General features: G+C 21.9%; 9 protein-coding genes across 9 annotated transcripts; 4 read left to right on the plus strand and 5 right to left on the minus strand.

The window, feature by feature from the left end:
- Window positions 1-332: 332 nt before the first annotated feature.
- PBANKA_0103700 (conserved Plasmodium protein, unknown function) lies at window positions 333-968 on the minus strand (the record flags this gene model as incomplete). The annotated part of the gene is made up of 3 exons (XM_034566840.1): window positions 333-390; window positions 620-798; window positions 921-968. The coding sequence occupies 3 exons, from the start codon at window positions 966-968 to the stop codon at window positions 333-335; spliced, it is 285 nt and encodes a 94-aa protein (XP_034419636.1).
- A 669-nt stretch (window positions 969-1637) lies between these two features.
- PBANKA_0103800 (50S ribosomal protein L24, putative) lies at window positions 1638-2222 on the plus strand (the record flags this gene model as incomplete). The annotated part of the gene is made up of 1 exon (XM_034566951.1): window positions 1638-2222. One exon carries the CDS (start codon window positions 1638-1640, stop codon window positions 2220-2222), a length of 585 nt encoding a protein of 194 aa, XP_034419637.1.
- A 3506-nt stretch (window positions 2223-5728) lies between these two features.
- PBANKA_0103900 (RNA-binding protein, putative) lies at window positions 5729-7936 on the plus strand (the record flags this gene model as incomplete). The annotated part of the gene is made up of 1 exon (XM_034567063.1): window positions 5729-7936. One exon carries the CDS (start codon window positions 5729-5731, stop codon window positions 7934-7936), a length of 2208 nt encoding a protein of 735 aa, XP_034419638.1.
- Window positions 7937-9013: 1077 nt separating this feature from the next.
- On the minus strand, window positions 9014-10388 carry PBANKA_0104000 (conserved protein, unknown function; the record flags this gene model as incomplete). Its single annotated transcript, XM_034567174.1, has 6 exons — window positions 9014-9058; window positions 9168-9228; window positions 9427-9554; window positions 9687-9784; window positions 9897-10023; window positions 10212-10388. 6 exons carry the CDS (start codon window positions 10386-10388, stop codon window positions 9014-9016), a joined length of 636 nt encoding a protein of 211 aa, XP_034419639.1.
- Window positions 10389-11224: 836 nt separating this feature from the next.
- Window positions 11225-12684, plus strand: PBANKA_0104100 (serine/threonine protein kinase, putative; the record flags this gene model as incomplete). Its single annotated transcript, XM_034567285.1, has 4 exons — window positions 11225-11338; window positions 11517-11611; window positions 11755-11826; window positions 11904-12684. 4 exons carry the CDS (start codon window positions 11225-11227, stop codon window positions 12682-12684), a joined length of 1062 nt encoding a protein of 353 aa, XP_034419640.1.
- A 605-nt stretch (window positions 12685-13289) lies between these two features.
- Window positions 13290-13763, minus strand: PBANKA_0104200 (calcium-binding protein, putative; the record flags this gene model as incomplete). Its single annotated transcript, XM_034567396.1, has 1 exon — window positions 13290-13763. One exon carries the CDS (start codon window positions 13761-13763, stop codon window positions 13290-13292), a length of 474 nt encoding a protein of 157 aa, XP_034419641.1.
- Window positions 13764-13765: 2 nt separating this feature from the next.
- On the minus strand, window positions 13766-15908 carry PBANKA_0104300 (cyclin dependent kinase binding protein, putative; the record flags this gene model as incomplete). Its single annotated transcript, XM_034567507.1, has 3 exons — window positions 13766-13773; window positions 13993-14056; window positions 14190-15908. The coding sequence occupies 3 exons, from the start codon at window positions 15906-15908 to the stop codon at window positions 13766-13768; spliced, it is 1791 nt and encodes a 596-aa protein (XP_034419642.1).
- A 598-nt stretch (window positions 15909-16506) lies between these two features.
- On the minus strand, window positions 16507-22431 carry PBANKA_0104400 (nucleoside diphosphate kinase, putative; the record flags this gene model as incomplete). Its single annotated transcript, XM_034567618.1, has 7 exons — window positions 16507-20685; window positions 20836-20978; window positions 21091-21139; window positions 21259-21538; window positions 21730-21920; window positions 22172-22246; window positions 22375-22431. The coding sequence occupies 7 exons, from the start codon at window positions 22429-22431 to the stop codon at window positions 16507-16509; spliced, it is 4974 nt and encodes a 1657-aa protein (XP_034419643.1).
- A 1932-nt stretch (window positions 22432-24363) lies between these two features.
- On the plus strand, window positions 24364-25143 carry PBANKA_0104500 (conserved Plasmodium protein, unknown function; the record flags this gene model as incomplete). The annotated part of the gene is made up of 1 exon (XM_034567729.1): window positions 24364-25143. The coding sequence occupies one exon, from the start codon at window positions 24364-24366 to the stop codon at window positions 25141-25143; it is 780 nt and encodes a 259-aa protein (XP_034419644.1).
- Between the last annotated feature and the right edge of the window lie 273 nt (window positions 25144-25416).

The raw sequence follows: 25416 nt of genomic DNA on the forward strand, positions 1-25416 counted from the left end.
ATAAAAAGGACTAAGAAAAAAACAAACATTAAACACATTAAAAAATTATGTATGTGATATTTTTCTTTCATTTTAGCGAGTTGTTTTTAATGCAATTTTTAAAGCCTATTATGCATAATGTTCTAAATGCATGAATAAACAAATATACATGCATATACATTCTGTATCTTTCCCTTATTTTCTTCATTTTTAAATAAACGTCTCGAAATATAATAAAGCATTCATTTGTTGTATAATTATTTATTGAATTGTTATGTCTTTACAAAAGTATGCATAATAGTATTACTCACATATATACGGAAAAAACAAAATGGTTATTATAAATTTGGAACTTATTTGTTGTCATTTTCCCCTGATGGAATTATTCCTGCCTTTTTCCATTCATTATACCTTCGAAATTTTCCAAAAAATACATAAATAGCATTATTACGAATAAACAATAAAATAAATAATATATGTGTGCAAAAAATATACACATATAGTAAAACTATTTTAAGGATATATTATATAGTAGCATATACGAATAAAAGGAAATATGGCAGTATTTATTCGGGAAAAAATATAGAGACATTTTTGAAATAAAAAACACGATTTTGCAACTATTTTTATATGTGCTTACGTTGTGTATCCCAACTCCTTTATTAGTTTTTCTTCCATTGTCATCTTTTCTTCTTTTTCGTTTTGTATTTCTTTTTTAACATTTCTTATATAACTCATAGGTGTTTGTATTCCATCCCCCGTAACCATCAAAACCAACATACTAAACGACGTAAAAGCCAAGAATTTTATTTGGCTGTTCTAAAAAAAAAAAAAATTGGCTAGCTAGCTATTTTTAATAATTTTCTCCAAATTATGTACACACGTGCACACAATCATATATATATGCCTAATTTATTTTTTTAGTATATATTTAAAATTACTGAAAACTTCCCGTTTCTAATAAAAATAAATTTTTTCAATTTGTTCATCATTTTATTCTACAATGAAATTCGTCTTTTAAAAGTATCAATATAGTGGCATTTTTTTAAATGGTAAACATTAAATTATATGTATTATAGGGGATATGATATATCTAAATGAATAAGCATATATAAATTCGTTTTGTTTGAATTGAGAGCTATAAATACTTATCTTTTCGTAGAGTTTCAAATGGTGTTATTGGGCACATTTGAATAATAAATTTTTGTGAGATTAATTCAAATTCCTCTTTTTAATTTTGAAAATAATTTTTTTCTTTATTTTTCGCTATCTCTTTTTTTTCGTTTCCTATAACGATAATAATTATCGTAACAATTAATTCAGATTTGTTTAAAAATTATTTTCCTTTCTCACTATTTATGTACACATAATATTTTTTTAACGGTATACTATATTTTTCAAAAATAATGTTATATAAATAAATAAATAAGTACAAAAGTATACATTGATTTATATTAATAAGAGATATATTTTTGACATTAAAAAAAAAAATTTCATAAAAAAGAGTTTGCTTAATATTGTTTTATGCAAATGGTGTATATATGAGGTCAAACATTTTTTATCTATACCTTAACGTGGGTATTGTGTGGTTATTGACTTACTATTCCCTGTTTTTGGTAAACTAGCAAATCCCCATAAAAAAAAGGAAAACATGAAAAATGTTTTCTTCGATTTTTTCAAGCCAAAATAAAATATATTACTTATTGAGCAATGTAAACAATTTATTTTTAAAATATGCTCAAGTAAGGAATCATAAAATTATTAAGCCAAGGAATATTATTAAGGTATGGAAAATAAAACCAGGAGATGAAGTGAAAGTAATATCAGGAAAAGATAAAGGGAAAATAGGCGAAGTATTAAGTTGTGATAAATTTCGGAATATGGTTAAAGTAAAAGGGTGTAATTTAAGGAAAATATTTCTTGATAATAAATATGTTTATATTGAAAAAAAAATACACTATTCAAATGTTCAGCTAATAGATAGCTTTTTAAAAACAAATACAAAAGTTTCTATTAGATATACTGATGATAATCAAATAATAAGAATATCAAAAAAATCAGGAATTGTTATACCATGGCCTATTGATAAAAAGGTAGAATCTGAATATGACCAGGCAGACGAAAATCCCTTAGACACCCCCCCAGAGGAGGCTTTGAAGAAAACATATGACTATAAAACTGATGTAAAATTTATGAACATGTTAAGGCAAACAGTTAATAAATACAATAGAGAGTTATCATAGTTATGAATGTCAACTTTTACATTTTAATTTATTCTTATATTTTTTTGTATATCTTATAATTCTAAATATATTAATAATACCGATTTACACACATATATATATATTTAGCGATTTCATTATAGCCAAAAATAAAGACAATTTCAGTGAAAATAAATAATCACCATTCCTTAATAATATATTCAAATTGCTAGAAATTATATACCCTCTCCAAATATAGTACAAAATAATTGAAAGAAAAATATTATGGCGATAAAATGTAAAAAATCGTAAAATTAATTAAGTATATGAAAAAAAATTTTTCCTATTTTTCTATCCTATAATATAAAATATTACGAAATAGTATAATAATTAACTTTTATTTTATTTTATTTTATTTTTTTTAAATACAAAAATTTCCTTTATAATCAGCGCAAGTTTTAAATTATCTCCTTTGCACACCCAAACGTTTAATATGAATATGGCCAATAAATTATTTTCAATAATATATAATGCCCATTTTCATAAAACTATATATCTTTAATTTGAAAGACAATAAATTGCTATATGAAGTAGATTTTAACGCTTTAAGCGCACTTACAATTCATCTATCAATTATTGCGCGCTTTTTGAAAAAAATAAATATACCTTCATTCTATATTATGCAAAAACATCCAATTTGCACAAAATATTATGACTATGTTCATATACAATTGGTGCACAATTTTTTCAAAAAAAATATATAATGTGAAAATTATATAATAAAATATAGAGATATATTAAAAAAATAATTGTCTTTTAATAGCTTTATTTACACATTACTTGTAAAGATATTATGCTTGAACAAATTATTCCTTCAGAATATTACAATTATGTTTTTTCTCTTTTATAAAATTTACATGTACATGTCATAATTTTATTTTTATAAATATTTATGTGGAACTTTTACCGATTTTATTTTTATTTAACTTTGTGTTATATATATATAATATAAATAGATTCGTATGAATTTACGATATTATTAATATATGTCATCATTAAACAGTTTTTTTTTCACTATCATGTAATTTCCTTACGGTATCCCGCTTTATATATTTATAATAATAATATTTTTTATGAATTACCTACCACAATACAATATTATAATTATACAAATATATTTATTCATATTATAGCCTAATGTTAATATGCATTAATCAAACAAACCCTTATATAATATTTGTATAAAATTCGATATATATTTTTTTTATAAATATCTTGTATAAAATTTATTAATTGCCTCTTTATTTTTGCTATAATTACGTACATGCATTTTAAAACTTATATATAATTATTTGGGTAATATTTTATGCATATTTTTTCTGAATATTTATATATATAGTATATTACATATACGTCGATTCAAAAAAATAATATATGGAAAAAATAATTACATTAGCATTTTTTTAATACATAAAAAATATACACTGCATAATCATGATATATATATATATATATATATATATATATATATACAGTATAAAATCATGTTAAATAATAATGTTATATTATTTATTATTCATGTACTTAGAAATATTTTTATATATATATGCAAATAATTTTATTTATTATTTTTTTAATCACTTTCATTTTTAATTGTATAACAAAAAATAAAAAAGCATATTTTTATTTGTCATTTAAGCAGGGGGATTTATATTTTTATAATTCATATATCAAGTGATTATGCTTATTTAATTTAATTTAATTTAATTTATTTTAATTTATTTTTTTAATAAAATAATTTTCTTTATAATACATGTAAAAAATAGTTAATAAAAAAGTAATATTTTTTTATATAAAGCTAAAAATTTATATTTTATTTTGCTTATTTTACTTTATATTTTCCATTTAACTTGTATATTTTGCGATTATTTTTATATATAGAAAGAAATAATTCAAGGTTTTGCGAATTTTATGCTTAATATTTATTTATATATACATGATACACAAGCCCCTATATCTGTTATTCTTTGTGATAATATTAAAAGAAGTAAAAAAAATGCACAATTATATAAATCAAGCTATATTCCACGCATTTCTTTACTCTTTAAATTAATTTGAGCATTGTTCATGAATTCAGCAATTCGATAACTGCTTAGCTCATTTATTTTATATTACATCTTTTTTAATGTTGTTTATTTTAAATTTAGTTTGTGATATCCTTTCGTGCTTAGTATAATATATATATATGCATACATACTTTATATATACTTTGTTTTATATTTCAAAATAAAAGGTATCAATTATTTTTAAAGGATTATATATAGCACATTCAATACATCTAAAAATATTCGATGGATCAATATTTAAAATTTATATCATATTATTGTGAACATTACACATACATATTACATATTCACATATGAAGCCTTTTTGTTTAGTATAAAAATTTATCTTTGAGCGTTTAAAAGCATATGTTAATTTATTTGCTATGCATATATAGTCGTATTTTTAAGGCCTTTTTGTTCCTTCAGCATATAATTTATTTTTATTTATTTTATTTTTTGCATATAGTTTTTTTTATCATTATTTCTTTTATTTTTCTTACTCGGATAAAAAAATATTACAGCATTCGTAGTATATATTTATTTATTACAAATATATATATGTATATGTATGCATATGCTATTCTTTTGTCATTCAAGGAATAAAGAAAATCATAACGGGAATGGAGAATAACAAAATGATCACACAATAAAATATATTATAAATTATTTATATTAATTGGATATGCATATTTTACTATATTTTTTTTGAGGTGTAATAATAATTTACAATTTTTGTGCAAGGAATTGTTTTATTACTTCTTAAGGAATTGTAAAAATCTATATGTTTAAAAAATTAATAAATAAATGAATGAATAAAAAGAGGAATTAAAATCAAAAGGATCAATTTCAAAATATAAATGATTTTTGTAAATATATTAGGACAAGTATAGAATTGGAAAATCATAGGATTATAATTATTAACAGTACATATTTTTTTTATTATTCCAACTAGCTATAATTAATTTTTTTTTTTTTATTATTTATTAATATTATATTTTCAAGAAATTATATAAATGAATGCAAAAATTATGTTAGCTATATTTGTTTGAAAATCAATTTTTTAAATAAGTTCAGGAAACAATATTTTTATATAATAACAATTTATAGGCTTTATCTCATTTTCATGGAACCATATTGTCTATATGCCCTAATATTAAAGTTTAAAACTTTGCACCAAAGTATGCATACGCGATATATATATACACACACTCTTTTATTTGCATTTCTTTTCTGTTTTTCTGATTTCTTCAATTATTTTTGTGTGTAAGAAAGCGTTTTCCTATCAAAGTAGGGAAAAATTTTGAGGATTCTTTTATTTTCTAGTTGGTTTGTTTGTGTACTAATCAAGAATTTTTATTTACGATCATTTTGTATATACACACCACACACGCACGCATATATATATGTATATTATATATTTATACTTCATAAAATTATATCATCATGATTAAACAAAAGCGGTCCTATTCACATATGGAAAATGATGAAGGTGTAGATCCAAATAACAATAGTGAGGGTGAAGTTTCGTTTAAAAGACAACGGAATAATAGCCATAGTAGCAACATGACGTATGGAAGTATGAATGAGGAATATGAAAATGGTGATAAAAATAATAAATTACATAGTGGTAATATGGAAATGTTAATACCATATTGTATTTTGCTACCAAATAGGGCAATCGGTTATGTTATTGGTAAGTCAGGTAATAATGTACGTGAAATTGAAAAAGTATGTGATGTCATAATAAAATGCCAAAAAGAATTTGATATATCTGTTTACCCTCCTCCCTCTGAAAAAATATTAACAGTGTCTGGTAAAAAGGAAAATAAAAAGAAAGCATTAGAATTGGTATTAAATAAATCTAAAACTGTTATGGATTTTCAAGAAGAGGATGGAAAAGAATCTATTGTTATTATAGTTCCTACTAGATCTATTCCTATTATTATTGGCCAAAAGGGTTCTAAAATATCTTCATTATCTGAAAGATCATTATGTGAAATTAACGTTCATAAGGATGATGTACCAGGAATAAAAGATAAAGCTATTTTTATAAAATCAAATCAAATCACAAAAATTATCGATTGTATAAGTATTATATATGATTTATTAGAAGAAGTTACAGAAAATGGAATATTAGAAATAGCAGAATTTCCTGGAGTTTCGAAAAATTTTACATCGCCTATTAATATTGGTTTGTGTGGTCCACCTCCTATAAATGGTCCATCATCTTTTCATGAAAACTCAACTGCCAATGGTGTTAGTGGTGTTTCAAATCATTATAACGACACACATTCTATGAATTCCGGAACAAACCAATTTAGAGGATCTCGAAATAATAATATGAATTATAATAATAATATAGGAAATAATGGATCAAAATTTTCTATGAAAAATAAAGAAAATAATTATTATGATAATTACAGTAATAATAATATGGATGACTATGATAACTTTTCTGTCCCACGCGAAAAAAATCTTTTATTACATAAATTTGGAAAAGAATCTAGTTCTTGTGTTATTCGTTTTGTTTTAGATGTAGAAACTACTGCATGGATTATAGGAAAAGCAGGCTGCCATATAAAAGAAATTCGAACAATAACCGGGGCAGGTGCAGTAATTGTAGATGCTCCTGATAATATTGAAAATGTAAAAACATGTGATCGTATATTAACGTTATCGGGTTCTCCAGAAAATAAATATAATGCATTAAAATTAATAGTTAAACAAATGGAAGAAAGAGAGAAAAATATTAATAATTCTATGCGTATGTTAGTTCCTGGTAAAGCAGCTAGCTTTTTAATAGGTAGAAAAGGTTCTATAATTAAATACATTACTGAGCAATCAGGTTCTCAAATTCAAGTAGCTAAAAATAAAGAAAGTGAAAATGAAAAATTAGTTTTAATAAGTGGATCACCCGAATCGAAAATTTTAGCTTCAGTTCTAATTTTACAAAAATTGGAAGAATATGATAATCCGGCAATAGCAAGGGAAGGATTACTTATTCCATTAAATGATTTATATTATTCTAATAATAATAAAAATTCAAATATGAAAAAAAATAGCAATAATAACCCTTCTATTATTGGAAGTGGTAATGGCTCAACAAGAATCATACAAAACAATGTAAGGGGGTCTATGAATAATAATAATGGTGGCGGAAATAATAGTCGATATTACTCTAATTCAGTTATAAATAATAATAACATGGGTAATAATTTGAACAATCATATAGACAATATAAATAATGATAACAACAATCCATCTAATTATCGTTATGACAATAATAATAATATGAATAATATAAAAAATAAAACAGATGCAAAAGAACAAATTGAAAATATGTTTTTAAATGAAATTTATAAATCTATACCTATTACTTCATTACCTAAAATATTATCAGTTAAACAACCTTATACTATTGAATTAAATATGCCAGATGTGTATTTAGAAACCTTTGATTCACAAAATAAAGATGGAAAGTCTTTAATCGAAGAAATAATTGAAAAATCAGGTTGTAATATATCTATATGTACTGATTCTAATGATTCATCATCTTACACATTTAACGTATCTCTTACAGGTTCTCCTTTAGCAAATTCTTTAGCTATTTTAATGATACAAGCAAAAATATTTCAATTTGACTGGTTTTAAATATAACTAATATTTTCTCCATAATACTTTTACTATTCCTTATCCACATATTTATTTTTACCCCATTTTTGTATACGCCTTTGTGTATTATACATTCCATTCAATATTTGGAAAAACGTCTAATCAAAATAGATTACAGGGAATATACAAATTTTATAAAAATTTATAAAAATTCGTCAATTTGATACGAAAGGGGTATAGAGGGGGATGCCACTGGCATATATCACTTTTTTGCAAAATCTAAATCTTTTAATTTTTTTTTTATATTTATTTATATTTTACCATTTCTATTCATGCCTTCATATTAGTTGTATACTTTATCCAACTACCCATTTATATTTTTTTTTTGTATGCGCACAATTGTTATTCGGTTTTATTATAATTTATTTCATATTTAGTAGCTAATTTTTTTATAACCCATTGTTAAAATTTAGCTTACTTGCATTTATATATGTGCATATACCTTTATTTTTGTATGTCTTATCAATATTCATACATTAATTTGTAAATGTATTTTTATAAAAAAAACCAAATTGTATATATAATTTTACAATTTACTGTAGCATATAATTAACATGAATTTCTCCATTTTTTTAAATAATCATATTTTTAATATATAAAAAGGGACAAAAGCTTTTAACAAGTTTTAATACATTTAGCAAAGCATACATATTTCTTCAAAAAAAGGAAATAGAAAAACAAAACAAATAAATATTCGCATACATGTATTTACATTATTTATGTAAAATTTGTTCATACTTTTTTTCTATTTTATATGTACAAATAAGGAAAAATTAATTATAACCAAGTTAAAAAAAAATAATAATAATAGCTCGACATATAAAATTATTGATTATGCATTTTTGATTTATTAAAAAAAACATAAAACAAATTTTACGATTATCGTAAAATATACAATATATATATTGTATACTTCAATATGTTGTATTATACTAATAATTATACGTCTATATAGTCTGATGTTTCAATAAATAAAATAAGTTAACATGCCTTGGCAAAAGAGTTAAAAAGGGCACAATCTTTATTGTTCTGTTTGCAATAAGCTGGAAAAGTATTTCATTTTAAGTTGAATAGCGCTTTTGTTTTTAAATATTCTTGGCTCTATAATAAATACATGAACATGTTAATATAAATATGAGAAATTTGCAAAACAAATAAAATCGTGTTACACACAAATGTATGATTTTTATAAGTAGGTTATTGTTCATACCTGAATGAGGTGCATTTTTTTCTTCGCTGGGCTTCTATAATCTTTCACTATTGTAATATTGCTGTGTGAAAAAATAAGATAACATATATTAGCGTTTTTGTTGAAATAAATAAAAGAAAAAAAAACGATTTCCACAAAGGAATAAAATTCCACTTTTATAAGATTGAAACATATATTACATGAATTATAGCTATACAAAATATATTCACATATGCATGAACAAGCAAGAAAAAAAAATGCAATATGTTTTTATTTTTACTAGTAATCAAATTTAGGAATTCCATGATTTTCATCGAATATTTTCAAATTATGAATTTTGTTAAACTCCGAAGAATATATATCAAACCAATGTCTCATGTACGAAATAGAATATGAATCCCCTTGAAACTAGCGAAAAAAATGCATAAACATATATATCCAGTTTATGTGTGTACACAGCAATATATAAAATAATTATGCTTTTAAAAAGTATACTCGTAATTAATACTATCTATAAAATGAATGCAACACATTTCTTACATGTCCCATGACAAATCTCCTTCTGCATTTTATCCATCCTACTAAAAACATTCGTTTAGCTGTTTTGTATAATTCATCACAAAAAACAGATCCACCATCTGAAAAAATTCAAATAATTACACCGATAAGAAAAATAGGGACAACGATAAAATAGAAACTATCCAAAATAAAACTATTAATAATGTAACAAAATAAACTTCATAAACGAACCTTCAAATATCCCGTTCATTTCAAAACGGAACTTTGATTTTACTTCGTGGAAATTCGTTATATCATAATTTTTTTTTATTTCCTCTTTTTTTACGAGAGGGGGTTTATATTTTCGAAATCCTGTAACCTGACCCATTAATAAAAAAAATATATATATATTTAAATATAGCTAGATTGTGCATGCAATATATATATGTGTGCGTTTGGATAAAAAATATATTTGAGTTTGATTATTTCTCATGCATATTTATATATGCATGTCTCATTTTTATAAACTATCACCCTACATATTGTTTGATGTTTCTTTATATTTACCTGCCTATTTAAAATATCAAATTGTGTAGCAAAATCAGGGTGCCCTTTCCTTAATTTAGGTTCCCATTTGTCTTTTTTTTCGAGTAATAAATTTTGCCGAAATAGAAAGTGAGGTTTTTTCTGAACGGACAGGCTCAATCGACTTCTTATTTTTTTAGAAACAGGCGTCGGTATCATTTACACAGTACATACACATTTAAATTGTAAAAATAAAGGAAATGAACCCCATGTATATAATATGGAAAAATACAGTAAATTTAATAAATACAAAGTAATGGAAATAAAAATAAAAATTAGCACTTCAATGAAAAAGTGTGAAGAAAATCATATTTTTTAAGCCTATCACATATAGCATATTTTTTTTTTCCTTTTATTAAGCAGTATCATGATTTCACAGCATAAGCTATATAAATTAAATAAACAAAATATTAATAATATTAGAAAATTAGTATGTATAAAATAATTTGTCACATATATATCTTCCCCTTTAATTTGAAATAATTGACAGATGCCAGTTGACGCATCTTTTTTCTGCCTTTTTCAAAGTATATATATTAGATAAAAAAATGATAAAAATTGTATAATTATTTTATTTGTAATAAAAAAAAATAAAATATAAAAATCCAAATTTACATATACATATTTCTTTTACTTTATTTTCTTACGTAAATATATGCGAATATATATATTTGTGCATTCCCTTTTTAATGGCACTTAATTTTTAATAGATTTAATAGAATATACTATAGCATAGTCTTTTTTTTTTTTTTTCGTACAAAACATTTATACATTTTTTGAAAAACGCTACTCGAAATTTATTTACGACAAAAAAAAATGCACACAATGATATTTTGTTATTTTATGATTATAGAAGATATATTGTTATATATTTAGCAAAAAAATATAATAAATTTATGAATTATGTTATATATTTTTTATGAATACAGTTAAATTATACGTACACATGTATTATAATAAATTTACATATATGCACACATTCTTCGAAAAAAAAAATGAACGAATCAGCTAGTAGTCCAATTAAGGCAACATGCAGAGACATGGCCTTAAAAAGTAGTTTACATTCCTTTACCTTTAGTCTCAAAGATTTTGACATAGCAGGCTTTTTGGTAAAATCAAAATGAACACTATACATATATATATGTATAGACATTGCTACATGTATATTTCTTTTTATGTATTTGTAGCATTAAGTAATAAATAAAAGGCTCCATTATTAACACCATAATAATATTTTCTTTTATTTATTTGCATTTTTTTTTCAAAAAATTATAATTTTGTTTTTAGGGAGATGGAGCACATGGAAGCGTATTCTTAGCATGTGAAAGACGAACAAATTTCATTTGTGTTTTAAAATGTATATCTAAATCACACCTAGTCAAGTAATAACAAATAAAATTATATAATTAATAATATAGTTGGGTGTACATATCTTTTAAATTATTTATACATAATTTATGGTCTTATATCTGGTTCTTTGAAAATATTTTTATAAATATAATTTTTTTTTTTTTTTTTTGAACAGAAGTACACAAGAAGCACTTTTAAGAAAAGAAATCGAACTCCAAGCTCATTTAAAGCATCCTCATATTGCATGGTAATAAAAATAAATATATTTTATGCAATAATTTTCTTCAATATATCACTTCTGCTACTATTTTATTTTCTACTTAGCATGTATACGTGGTTCCATACAAGTAGCCATGTATTTTTTGTTATGGAATATTGTTCAAATGGTGATTTGTTTACCTACTTAAATGAACATGGTCCATTTTCTGAAAAAAAAGTTGCAACTATGTTATTCGAAATAATTTGGGCAATAAGAACATGTCATGATAAAAGAATAGCACACTTAGATCTTAAACCAGAAAATGTTTTAGTAAATCATGAAGAAAAATGTAAACTTGCTGATTTTGGATTATCTGCACATATAGGATCTAAACATAAAAAAAAAGGAATTTCACATTATAGAGGTACTCATGATTACTGGTCCCCTGAGCAATGTGCTAGACATCAAAAAAAAAAAAAAAATTTTGGAGAATTTGATCAAAAAACAGATATATGGACACTTGGTATTTTAGCTTTTGAATTAAAATTTGGTAGACCACCTTTTGGATCAACCAATGAAGAAAGGGAAGATATTATTATGAACAGAATACAAGATTATCACTGGAGCCAATTATTTTCAGAAAAAGTTAAACAAGATTTAATAGACAAATTGTCTCCAGAATTTAAAAATTTTCTAAATCTATGTTTAGATAAAAATCCAAAAAAAAGGCCAACTGCTGAAGAATTAATTCAACATCCTTTTATTTTTATTCATAATAAAAATAGACCATGTATTAAATCTTATGCTACACAACCCAGAGGAAAACAAGGCCCAAAACTAAGTCATAAAGGATTTAATGAACAAGATGGATCTTTTCTTACTCCAATTTGGTTTCATAATAAATAGATGCAAAAAATATTTATGGGTAAAAAGTATATATTTATTTGACATTTTTTCTTATTTTTATCATTTTGAATATCACCCTTTTTTTAGTACATCTTATATATAAGAACATAAATTTGTTTCACTTTATTATACTATGTTATATAATTTGGAAAGTATGGAAAAGTGACCATAATATTTATCTTCACCCATTTTTTCGGTTTTTAAATTTTTAATATATTCTTTCCTCATCCCACAGACACATCATTGGGAATTCCAATTAAACTTTATATTAATTCGTTTTTATATATATTTTTACATATATATATATATATACATATTATATATTTTTTTGTTTTAAGCTTTATTATTAGTTATACAGAAAAATAACACAAAATAAGATAAATGAATAAGCACCAATTAAAATATTGTCGAAAAACTTATCGCAAACTATAATGCATATACACGAATATATACATATTCCATGTCTAGGTAAAAAAAAACATAAATCAGTAATTCAATTTTGGAAAAAATAAAAAATTAATAAGTTTCCAAAAAAAAAAAAAATTCAGGACAAAAAAATGACCTAATATGCGGTCTATATTAAATTGTTATGGGATATATAATCTCTAAATATTCCATATAGCATTTTTAAATTCATCAAAAATTATTTTGTTATTATTATTTAAGTCTATAATTTTGAATATATTTTTTAATATATCCTCCTTAAATTCATTATCAAATTCTTTAGCTGCATTAATGAAATCTTTCAATGTTATAAACCCCTTTTTATTTTCATCAAGTATTTCAAATAAGTTTTTAATCTTTTCTTTTGATTTAAATTCGTTAATATCACAATTTAAATGGCTTATAAAATCGTCTAACGTTACTGTGCTACCATATATGTGAAAATAGCTAACTAAATCATCACATATTTCTTCATTATGATTTTTAAGAAGGAATTTTTCTATATTTTGTATAGGTACATTTTCACTTTTATTCTTTTTTATTTTATTAAAAATATACTCTAAATTGTTTATTTCGTCTGGGTTTAAAAATTTGTAGTTACTTTCTCTTTTTTTATCGTCTATCTTTTCATCCATTTTTAGCTAGCTATTTTTTTATATTAATACAAAAAAAAAAAATAATAATAAAAATATATGACTTGTTAATATAAATTTGACCGAAAACTTATAAACATTTATTTATAAAAAATAGAAATAAAATCTTTAAAATTTTGCCTTTACAATCTCTATTATTTTCCATGTTCAAAATAGAAAAAAAAAATAAAGTCTTATATGTGTGAATAAAGTGTGTATTAATCAAATTTACCATTTTCCATTTGAACTAAGTATGTGTCTTCAGAGGTACCATAGACATCCTCGAATTTGAGTTCCTGAAATAGCGAATTGCAAAAAGGGTATTAAAAATAGCAAAATGACATAATAACAAAAATGACCATGTGCATATCTCTCCACACACTTTGGCTGATAAAATTTATTAACATTTTTCTCTGTTTATTTCCTTACCTTAGATTCTAAATACTGATGTATGTGTAAACGTATATTTTCATATGTATGTTGCAGAGAAAAATCAAGTAATTTATAAAGTGTAAACTCCATTGAAAAAATTAATGATGGGGTTAAGTTTTCTTTTTTGTCTAACTTTTGAATATATATAAGCAATTTTTCTAAAATATGTATATCATCATGCTGATAAAATTTTAATGATAAAATAAGACAAGTAGCTGCATATAACTTTCGATTCCCTTTATGAACATATCCTTTTATTACTAACCTTTCAAAAAAAACCCAAGCACATGAAATAGTAGATATATCTATTTCAGGAATATGGTTAATTAAATTAAATAAATCTATTTTTAAATTTCTTAATTTAGATAAAGTTAATGATTTATGTATCCATGGATTTATTTCACTAAATAGTTCATTCACTTCTTCTTTTAATTTTTTGGGTTGAACAAATGGAATAATCGATACATTGTAACTTTGTAGACATAAAACTGTATGATGTTTTCCTTGTTTAAAACGAGGATTAAATAAACAAAAAGCATCATATTCATATTTGCTTGGTGTTAATAAATGTTCATATGATATTCCTTTATTTTTTTTTTTTTTTTTCATTTTTTTTGTATTATTAAAACTGAAGTTATTCTTTTTACATATTTTTTCTATGTCTTTTTTATTTTCTTCAAATATATCTCTATTTGTATTTTTATCATTATAAAAATTGTCTTTATCAAAATTTAAATTATTGTAATTGTATTCATAACTATCTAAATAGTATGAATTAGATGATAAATTATGACTATTTTTATAATTTCCATTTTCAAGTATATCATCTTTATTTTCGTGAAAATCAATAATTGTATTAGTATACTCATTTGTTATTTGTTTATTTCTATATTGAATTTGTAATTTTTTTTTGTTTGTATAATTAATTAATTCATTCTTTTCTATTTTTTGTATAGTATTTGATAATATCCATTTATATAAAAAACTAAACATATTTTTTTGATCTTTTTTTTTTATGTTATATTCTTCTTTCATACTTTCATGATCAATATCACTACCCGTTTCACCATAAATATTACCCCCTTTTTTATAACTCGGAATTTTATAATTCATAATATTTATATCATTCCATACATTATCAGGGCTAATATTATATGATAAACATATATTATAATCATTTTTATAAGACATTAAAATTTTCGGAATTCCTCGGTTCATAATTGAATGCTCAGTATAATCTTTTTTCTTTATATCATATTCATTTTGACTCAAACTTGTACTACTATTGTTGTTAAAATTTCGAACATTAATCCTTATATTATTTGGGATGTGATTATTTCCTTCACAATTTTCATCATTATTTATTCCATGTATAGTTCTACTATTAGACCTTTTATACATATATTTGTTTTTTTTTATATATTGAGTACTAACATTATCATTTAGATATTTATCCTTATCATATGTGCTTAAATAAAAGTATATATATTTTTTATTTTCCTTTTTTGTATTATCTTCAGTTTTATCACAAACTTTACTAATATTATTTTCATTTATATATTTTTTATTTTTTATTTTTTTTTTTTCTTCTGAACCCGATTCACTACTACTGCTTATTTCACCACAATCCCTTTTTGTTTCTATAATTGTATTTAAAAATGTATAAGCATCTTTAAAAAATTCATTATAGACATTAAAATAATCGCCATTTTTCATTTTGGTATTATTTTATCATAATATTACAAAATCTTAAAACCTTTGATTGTGTTTTCTTATAGCATTTACACATATATGCATATATATATGTATGTATATATTCATTTATTTATTCAACCCTTCAATAGAATACTTGTGTAACTTTATATAAATTTGAAAAAAGTATAAAGAATTAAAAATTTGCAGAAACTATAATAAACCTTTAAGGCTATTTTGGAGAGCTCAAAAAAAATTATTTCTATTAATGAAAATTTTCATTTTTCTTAAACTTTCAAAAATTAAATATTTCAATAAATTCAATGTGTTTATAAGTTTAAAAATTTTATGCATAGTTTCAAAAAAAAAATAAAAAAATAACAGTTAGAATTGTCAGATTAGGGAATATTCACTGGGCGTGTGCAGTTATTTATTCATTCATTTTTACTATTTTTATTGCCATGTTTTTATCGTCGAAATAATGTAATTATATTTCCAAATATAAAAACATGGCAATAAAAATAGTAAAAATTAATGAGTAAAATTTGAGAAGTATCGCTTACATCCTTAATGTTGAAAAAAAATAAAATATAAATAAACTATGAAAAGCAGAATGTAGTTTTCATGGAAACTGAAACATATCATAAATGTTTGCAATAGCATCACTTATATCATTTTTGTCATTTATAGTTTTCAAATATAATTTATTTTTGCATCCAAATTCCTTTTTAATAAATTCTGTCAAATATTTATATTTATCTATGGAAATACTTTCATCACAATTTAATTTGTCTAAATATGGGGTGTTAAAATAAAAAGAAATTATTCCATCTATTTTATAATTTTTAAAAAAACTAAGTTGGTAAAAATAATCAGCAATATTATATTTATTTTGAACAATTGGAAAACCCGTTAATAATATATTATTTTCTGTATTTTTTATTTTATTAATTATTGTTTCAAATATTATTTTCATTTCTATAGAATCATTTGAATTTTGTATTGTATTATTATCCAAACTTTGTTTTTCTATATTTATAAAATTTACAATTTCATTTTCTCCATTTTGTTTTCTTCCTTTTTTAATTCCCTTTTTTATTTTATCCTTTATACATTCCTCTATATATATATTTTTAATATTAATAGAAATAAAATTTTTTAAAACTGAACATATCATAAATGATATATAAAATTGTAAATATATATTTTGTGGTATAAACAAAATAATAATTTTAGGACAAAATATATTATCACAATTATTTGGTATATTTCTGTTTAAATATAAACAACTATATTCTATATCTGGATACTTATTTAAAAGTGAATTTATTTTATATTCACACTCTTTATTATATTCATATTCTTCGCTACTTTTGTTTGCCTCCAATTTTTCTTCACTTTTTGTTACACTATCGATTTGTTTATTTTCCAAACTCGATTTTGTTTCCTTTTCTTTATATGATAAACTTTCAAGTTCCTTTTTTTCTTCATTATATTCTATAATATTATTAAAGTTAAAACTATTTTCTAATTCTAATTCATTTTTTATATTATTATTATTATTATCCATGTTAGACATTTCATTGGATATATTATCTGTCTCGTTATTCAAACTTTGATAATTTACTATTTTATAATCATTTAAAACTGACAAATTTATGTTTTCTCCTTTTTGAGATTCCTCAACTTTTTTGAAATAAATAAAATGTATAATTTTTTTTAATTCAACAAGTTTGAAAATTTCTTCGATTCTGTTCGATTTCTGTCCAGCTTCTTTATTATCCAGTTCATCGGTTTGGATATTGAGTAGTACTATATTTGAGAATAAATAATTAGTTGAATTTCCTAATTTGTGTTCTAAATATTTTATATATACTTCAGTTTTTATTTGTTCTTTTTTTTTTTTTAACAGTTTTATCAAATATTCTTCTGATTCGTTTTCTGCAATAGATGCATGTATATCTTTGAAAATATCATCATAAAATATACATTGAAATTTTTTATTTTGATTTTGATTATTTTTTTCTTTTAAATATTTTTTTAAATCATATTTATCTGGACAATTATAAATGATTAATTTGGGTTTTATCTTTTTTTCTATTTTCATCAAAATTTCGATTTTTACATTATCATTAATTTCAGTCTCATTTTCTATATTTATAAAATTTGCATCTGAAAATGAACCCACAGGATTGCATTTTTCTTTAGATCCTTCATTTATTTCCAAGATTTTACTTGCCTTTTCAGTCAAACAACTATCACTTTTTATTTCTTCGATATTAACATAATCTGATTCAATATGTCTAATATTATTTGTTTTAAATTTTTCATCTTTTAAATCCAATATTAAAAGTGAACCCATAGTTTGGAAATAATAAAAAATTGAACTAAAAGATGTTTGGGCACTTTTTGAAAATTCTAAATTTGATAAATAAGAAATATCATTTCCTATAAATATACACAATTGTATTTCAAAAAAAAAACTCAATTTTTGTAAATCTTTTAATTTTAGATTAGTAGGAAATCCTGAAAAAATGAAATAACTAGCATTTCTTTGTGAAATAAAATATAACATCTTATCTATTATTATATTTATTAATAATATTTTATCCCCATATTCTTCATTATCATAACTTAAATCATAAAAAGCTTTGTCTATAATTTTTCTTGTATTATTATTTTTATAAGAAATTTCATTTATATTATTTATATCACAAAACATCATATCTGGATACTTATATTGTAAATATAATCCAATAAAATTAACATCTATATTTGTTGTATTACATATCAATATAATTTTTTTTTTTAAAATATCAAAAACATTATATAAATAATTACTACAATCTTGTGCTATATCATTTTCTTTTTCATTCAAATTGAATTTAAAAAAATATGGATTATCTTTTATTTTTTCGATTATTTCATTTTGATAAAACTCATGATTTTGTATAATTTTATAATTATTAGAAAAACTTGGTTTTCCACTTATTATTTCTTCAAATTGTTCAATATTTATCCCTTTAGTATATATTTCCTTAAAATGTGTATCAATGCTACATTCAAAATAAAAGTATTTTATATTTGAATTTGTTTTTTTCATAACTAAGTTAATATATTTTTTATTGATTGGGGGGTTACACAAAATAATATTTTTATAATTATTATTTTGTAATTGAATAATTTTTTCAATAATATTCGAATAAATAAGAGATGAACAATCAGGGGAATATATGTCATATAAAAAATCATTATTTGCATCTAAATTTATGTCTTCTTCAATAGTAAAATCATAATGATTTTCTTTATTTTCTCTTTTTTTTATGCATCTATTCTTATTATTTAACAAAGACAAATGATTTACAAAAACATAATTATAATTATCAATAAGAAAATTAATAATATTTTGTAATTTTTTTGTTTTAACACCAAAAAAAATTATTATATTATTTTGAAATTTCTTTTTAAATTCATGAAAATAACTATCTTTATTTCTATATATAAGTATTTTCCCTTTATTTAAAAATTCTTGTCCTATAGAATTACAATTAAATCCCCCAATTCCATTTATTCCTTTGTCTTTTAAAAATAAAAGAAAATCTTTATACTCATTATTTTTATTAAAATTTATTTTTAAATCCGGGTTTTTTTTTTCTTTAGTTAAATCTGATTCATTCATAAAATTTACAAGTAGACAAAAAGAATCAGAAATTATATCACTTTTTATTAAATTTGAAAAGTCAATAATATGTGAAAAATTTGTTAAAATATATTTATTATATAATTTGTTTTTTTCTAAAGTTTCGTTTAAAATTCGCTTTATTAATTCGACAGTTAAATTTTTATATTTTTTTTTTGTATATTCAATTTTTTTTCCAAGTAAAGAATTATTTTTTTCTTCATTATTACATAACTCATTAAGATTCAAATTAATATAATTTAATTTTTCAAAATATTTTATTATTTCTATTTCATTCACTTCATTCATATTTGGTATTATTATAAAGTTCTTATTTATTTTTATATTTTTTTTTTCTTTTTTTTCACTTTTTGATTCTATATCTCCATATGTATATCCCTCATATTTATTACTATAACATATATCATTATTATGTTTTATATTTTTATCAGAATTATCTAAATTTAAATTCATGTATTTGTCTATCCATTGACTTATCCACAAGTTTGCAACATTGGCATTTGGTTTTTCTTGGCATAAATTTCGAAAACATTCAATAAAAATATTCTTTAACTTTATATTATCATGTCCATTTTTTAAAAAATTAAAATTTTTACAAAAAAAAAAATTATTTATTTGCTCCATTGTAACTATATCATTATATTTTCCATTATTAAAATATTTTTTTGTTAAAAGTTTTATGTTATTTATATTTTTTACTAATATAATATCATCATTATTTATACAAAATATACTTCTAATACTATTTGGTCTTTTTATTTTGGATTCATTTACATTTTTTGATCCCATCAAATAAAATAAACAAGTAATACAATTTATTCTAGATAAAATTATAATTATCATAAATTTTTCTTTATCCCAATTTACTATTTTATTTATTCCTTCTTTTTCTAATTCATTTAAAATATTTTTACTAGTTCGAACTATTTTTTCTTCTAATATGTTAAACCCATAGTTCTTTAAATACATTCTCAATATTGTTAACTTCTTAGGATTTAATATACTTTTTTTTATTACTAGAATTCCATTTTCATTTCTAAATTGGCTTTTTGAAAAAAACATATTTATCTCTTTGCCTATTTTACAATCATCAGGAATATGCTAAATTATTTGTTAAAAAAATTCACACACATATATAAATACACAATTTTGTTGAATTTATTTACATATCTTTGTATAAAATCTGATCATATATATAATGCCAAAAGTTATTATTTATATTTTTTATTTTCCTATTTTAAATATACTTACCACTCCATTCATAATTTCGTTAGTGCCATATTTTCTTTTTAAACATTCAATTGGAATATTTTCAAAATCCATTTTTGACAAAGATTCTCCACATAATATTCGACATCGTCTTATACAATTCATCCCCTCTATAATAAGGCAAACTGCATAAATAATAAATATGAAACTATATAAAATCAAAACATTTTTTATATTTATTAACATATAATAAATTAACCAATCTTATTTTCCTTATTTCCATTTTTTACGACCAACCTATTCCCTTGTCTGAAGTCATGAAATCTACCAAACTGTTATAATATGGCTATTTCAAAAAGAGTGAAAATGAGCGAAAAAAATGACGCAAAAAAAATGACTCAAAAAAAGTGCATAGTTATGTTTCAAATGGGCCCAATAAAATAATAGCCCTTTTAAAATGCATACCTTATCCACTAATTCCTTATAAATATTTTTTGCTTTCTCAATAGATAGGATCTCTCTTTTTACAGAAACAATTAATAAATTAAAATTAAGTATGTCATTTATTACATCACTTATTTTGTTTTTTTCTATAACATCAGGTTTTATTATTATTAAATTTCTCTCCAAATTAGTTTTATCGAGTGGAGGGAAAAAATAATTAATGTCTCGAATAAAATACCATTCATTTTTGCTGAAATAAAATGGTATGTCTTTACATTGTAAATTGCACTGATATTCTAAGCTACAAAATAGTAAACACGTGTGGGCAAAATATGCATAATCATAACATACACATAATCATAACATACACATAATCATAACATACACATAATCATAACATACACATAATCATAACATACACATAATCATAACATACACATAATCATAACATACACATAATCATAACATACACATAATCATAACATGTATAACCATTCAAAATAGGATTCGTCCTTTATAATTATCGATGTATTCTTTACTAAATGACTTAATTTTGTCCGTGTTTCTCCATTTCGGCTCTCTATTAAACAAATAACACTCAACCCGCTTTCTATATATTCATAGAAGTCGTCTATATTATTGTATTGCTCAGGCTTGTAAGTAAATATTTCTTTTATATCAAACTTCAAAAAAAAAAAAAAAAAAAGACACACATATATTAAATTGAGCTTAAATATAACATATTTCTAAATCTTAAGATTGACTAAAAAATAGACATAAACAACTTATTACATAATTACAGAAAATAAAGACAACGAATTTTATTTAGCTTACACTGATACTTATACAATTATTTTTTTTTTCACATAAATATAATATGAATAATTTTCTAAAATGTAGGATATATCCACTTTATTATTTTTGTTATGCTTACTTTTGTTAAGTGCACTTTTTTTTTATTTAAAATTATAAAATTTTTTTCCTCTAATTTTTCTATAACTTCATCATCCTATATTATATAATAATATATATAAGTTTATATATATGTATATGGGCATTTAGTTTGCTCCCTTTATTGATATTATTCTCATTAGTTTAACCAATACAGGTTTGTCTTGATATAAATATTTTTTTTACTTTAAAATTATTAGTGACATCAGGTAGAATAATAAAAATACATTTTTCCTCCGCCATTATAAATTAGTATGAATGTTCATGCAAATTTTAAGGGGAAAGTACTATTCGCATTTGATTCTGCTAATTATATAAGTATACATATATTTTTATAATACCATATTTCACATTACTTATATATATATATATATATATATATATATATTCAAGGTAAATTGTAAATATAAATAATATATTTAATCCTTTTTCTCTATCATTTTAATAATAAAATGAATGAATGAATAAATAAATAAACCAATCACAAATATTTTAGACACTACTAAAGATTTAATAAATATATAATACGCCGTCCTAAAATGGGCATAAAAATGCGCGAAGGATTATATTTCATTTATAGGATTTTTAAATATTTCTCATTCGATATTTTCAGATATAAAAATATATACTTTTTTGTGTTTAATATATTTTTTTCTCGTAGACTTTCGAAGCATTTAAAAAATGAAAAAGACAATGGTTTTTTACTTTAATATTACTATAAATTAATATATATATATATACGCTGATTAAAATAGTATAATTTAGTATATATTTTAAAACATATGTATAGTTTTAAGAATATATAAAATAATCCTATATACGCAAATATGTACTAATTATTGTGTATTATATGATAATCCACTTTTTGCATACCTCATAAAATATTATGATCGTCATTTTATCAAACATTTATTATATTTAAATTCCTTTAAAAAATGATAAAATAATAAAATATAATGATATTTTTTACACAAAATAAGACACATTTGTCTATACATTTATGGCTGATTATAATAATGAATATCTACTTAATTAGCCTTTAAAAAAATATAATATTTGTTTGTTAACTTATTTTTACTTCTCTTGTAATTATATAAATCCCTATAAATGTTCTATATGCTTTGTTTTATACTTTTTTAACGAATAAAATAATTATATAAATATTGTTTTTTTACAAATACTTGATAAGGTAAATACACACATATGTGTGCATAGGAGAAATGTATTTTTTTTGTGAAAAACTACCATTCGCTGGTTACATTTAAATGTATATAACATACATATTCTTTGTAGAAAATATAATCAAACTAGGGTTTAAAACACTTTTAAATATGTCAGAAAAACATAAAAAACAAATAACCTCCCTCTAAGCACCGTTTTATATATAGAAATGTTATATACCGATTTAATACAACTGAAAAACATCATATTTGGGCACAATTTTAAAACACATTTATTCTTATAAATTCTAGTATGAGAGTATTTCGTTAATAGCTTTTTAAATAAATCTAGCTTATTTTATTTTTTTAATATACATACATTTTCACATTAATTTGTTATAATTCTAGCCTTTTTTTTACATAAAAAAAAATATAGCGAAAACCACTTAAAAATTATGAACAAGCAATATAATTTAAAAAAAAAAAAAATTATGTGTGCTTATATTGTGCATTTGTTTTATTTTTGTTTTATTTTATTCTTAACATTTATATAATACCCACACAATAATATTCATTATAAATACACTAACCTTTATTTATGCACATTTTTCAATATGTATAAGTAGAAATAATATTTATTCCCTTAAAAACAAAAAATATACAATAATATATGTAACTGTCACATAGTTAAAATTTTTTAAATGTTACAATAAATATCATAAATACATATTCATAGTAATAATACTATTTTGTAGTTTGTCTATTTTCCATTTTTGAAGAAAAAACATTTTTTTTTATTGTTTTCATCGTATATTACTAATTATATTTGTTATGGTAACAATTTTTGTCAATTCTGCTCATTAATTGTTTATTTTTAAATCCAATTTAATTAGCATCATTTTAATGTAATTCAATATATTTACGGCTAGTTTCTAATTTATTTAAATTAAGCCAAACTATTATACTTCGTTTTTTTTTTTTTTTTTTAATTCCACCTCCCCCTCAATTCGATAAAATGTATAATTCTTCCAACGTATTATCAAATGAAAATAAGCAAATTAAAAGCCCTATTATATACAAAAGCAGAGCAAAAAGTCTCATTCAAAAAAATGTTGAAAATCGTTCCAGTGTTAATATTAATGGGGATAAAAATGGAACAAGCATTAAAGATAAAATTATAAGATTATTTTCAAGCCAACATGAAAAATGTGAGAAAGATATTCAAACAACCAAACTTAAATCAAATGAAAATACTTTTAAAAAAGAAGAAAATTACAATAGAATAAAAACCAGTTCAAATGATTACGACCAAACTATAGAATGGCAACCAGTTTATCATGAAACTTGTAAAATAAAATTACCTGTAGAAAATTATAATAATACAAAAATATCGTTTCCTGAAGATGTTTTAGATGATTGGGTTTGTAACCAGAATAAAGTTTCTCAAAAAATGAATATTCCAAAAACATTAAATAATAAATATGAGAATAATAATAGTGTTGATAAAAAAATGGATTTAAATTGTGATTTTATTTTTAATAAAAATATAGAAAACAAATTATGTGCACAAGATAATGAACCATGTTCGAAATTTAAATCTTATTATAATTATTACTTAGTAGATGAATACTTAGAAAGTTTAGCAAAATCACAAAATAAAAATTTAGAAACAACAGGATTAGATGAAAATGGACAATTATATGATAATGTAAGTTTACATATAAAACCTATAATTACATCAAAGCAACGATTGGAAAATGGAGTCCCATATGATCCACAAAATCTATTGAATTAGTTTGAGTTCATTTAATCATTGATTATAATTAGAAACTTGAAGAATTAAGCATAATTCATATTTGTTGGGTAAGCATACATTAAGATATACATTTGAAAAGGGGAAAGCAAATAAAAATATATTAACTCATGAAAATTTTATTTTATATATATATTTACATTCATATACATATTTAAAGTTTGAAGATTTCTCAATTATAATCTTCACATTTTGAATTATTTCGAATCATTGCATAGTGTACGTACATATGAATAAGTGTATTTAATTTGTTTA

This window comes from Plasmodium berghei, assembly GCF_900002375.2.
Source record: "Plasmodium berghei ANKA genome assembly, chromosome: 1".
Lineage (NCBI taxonomy): Eukaryota > Apicomplexa > Aconoidasida > Haemosporida > Plasmodiidae > Plasmodium > Plasmodium berghei.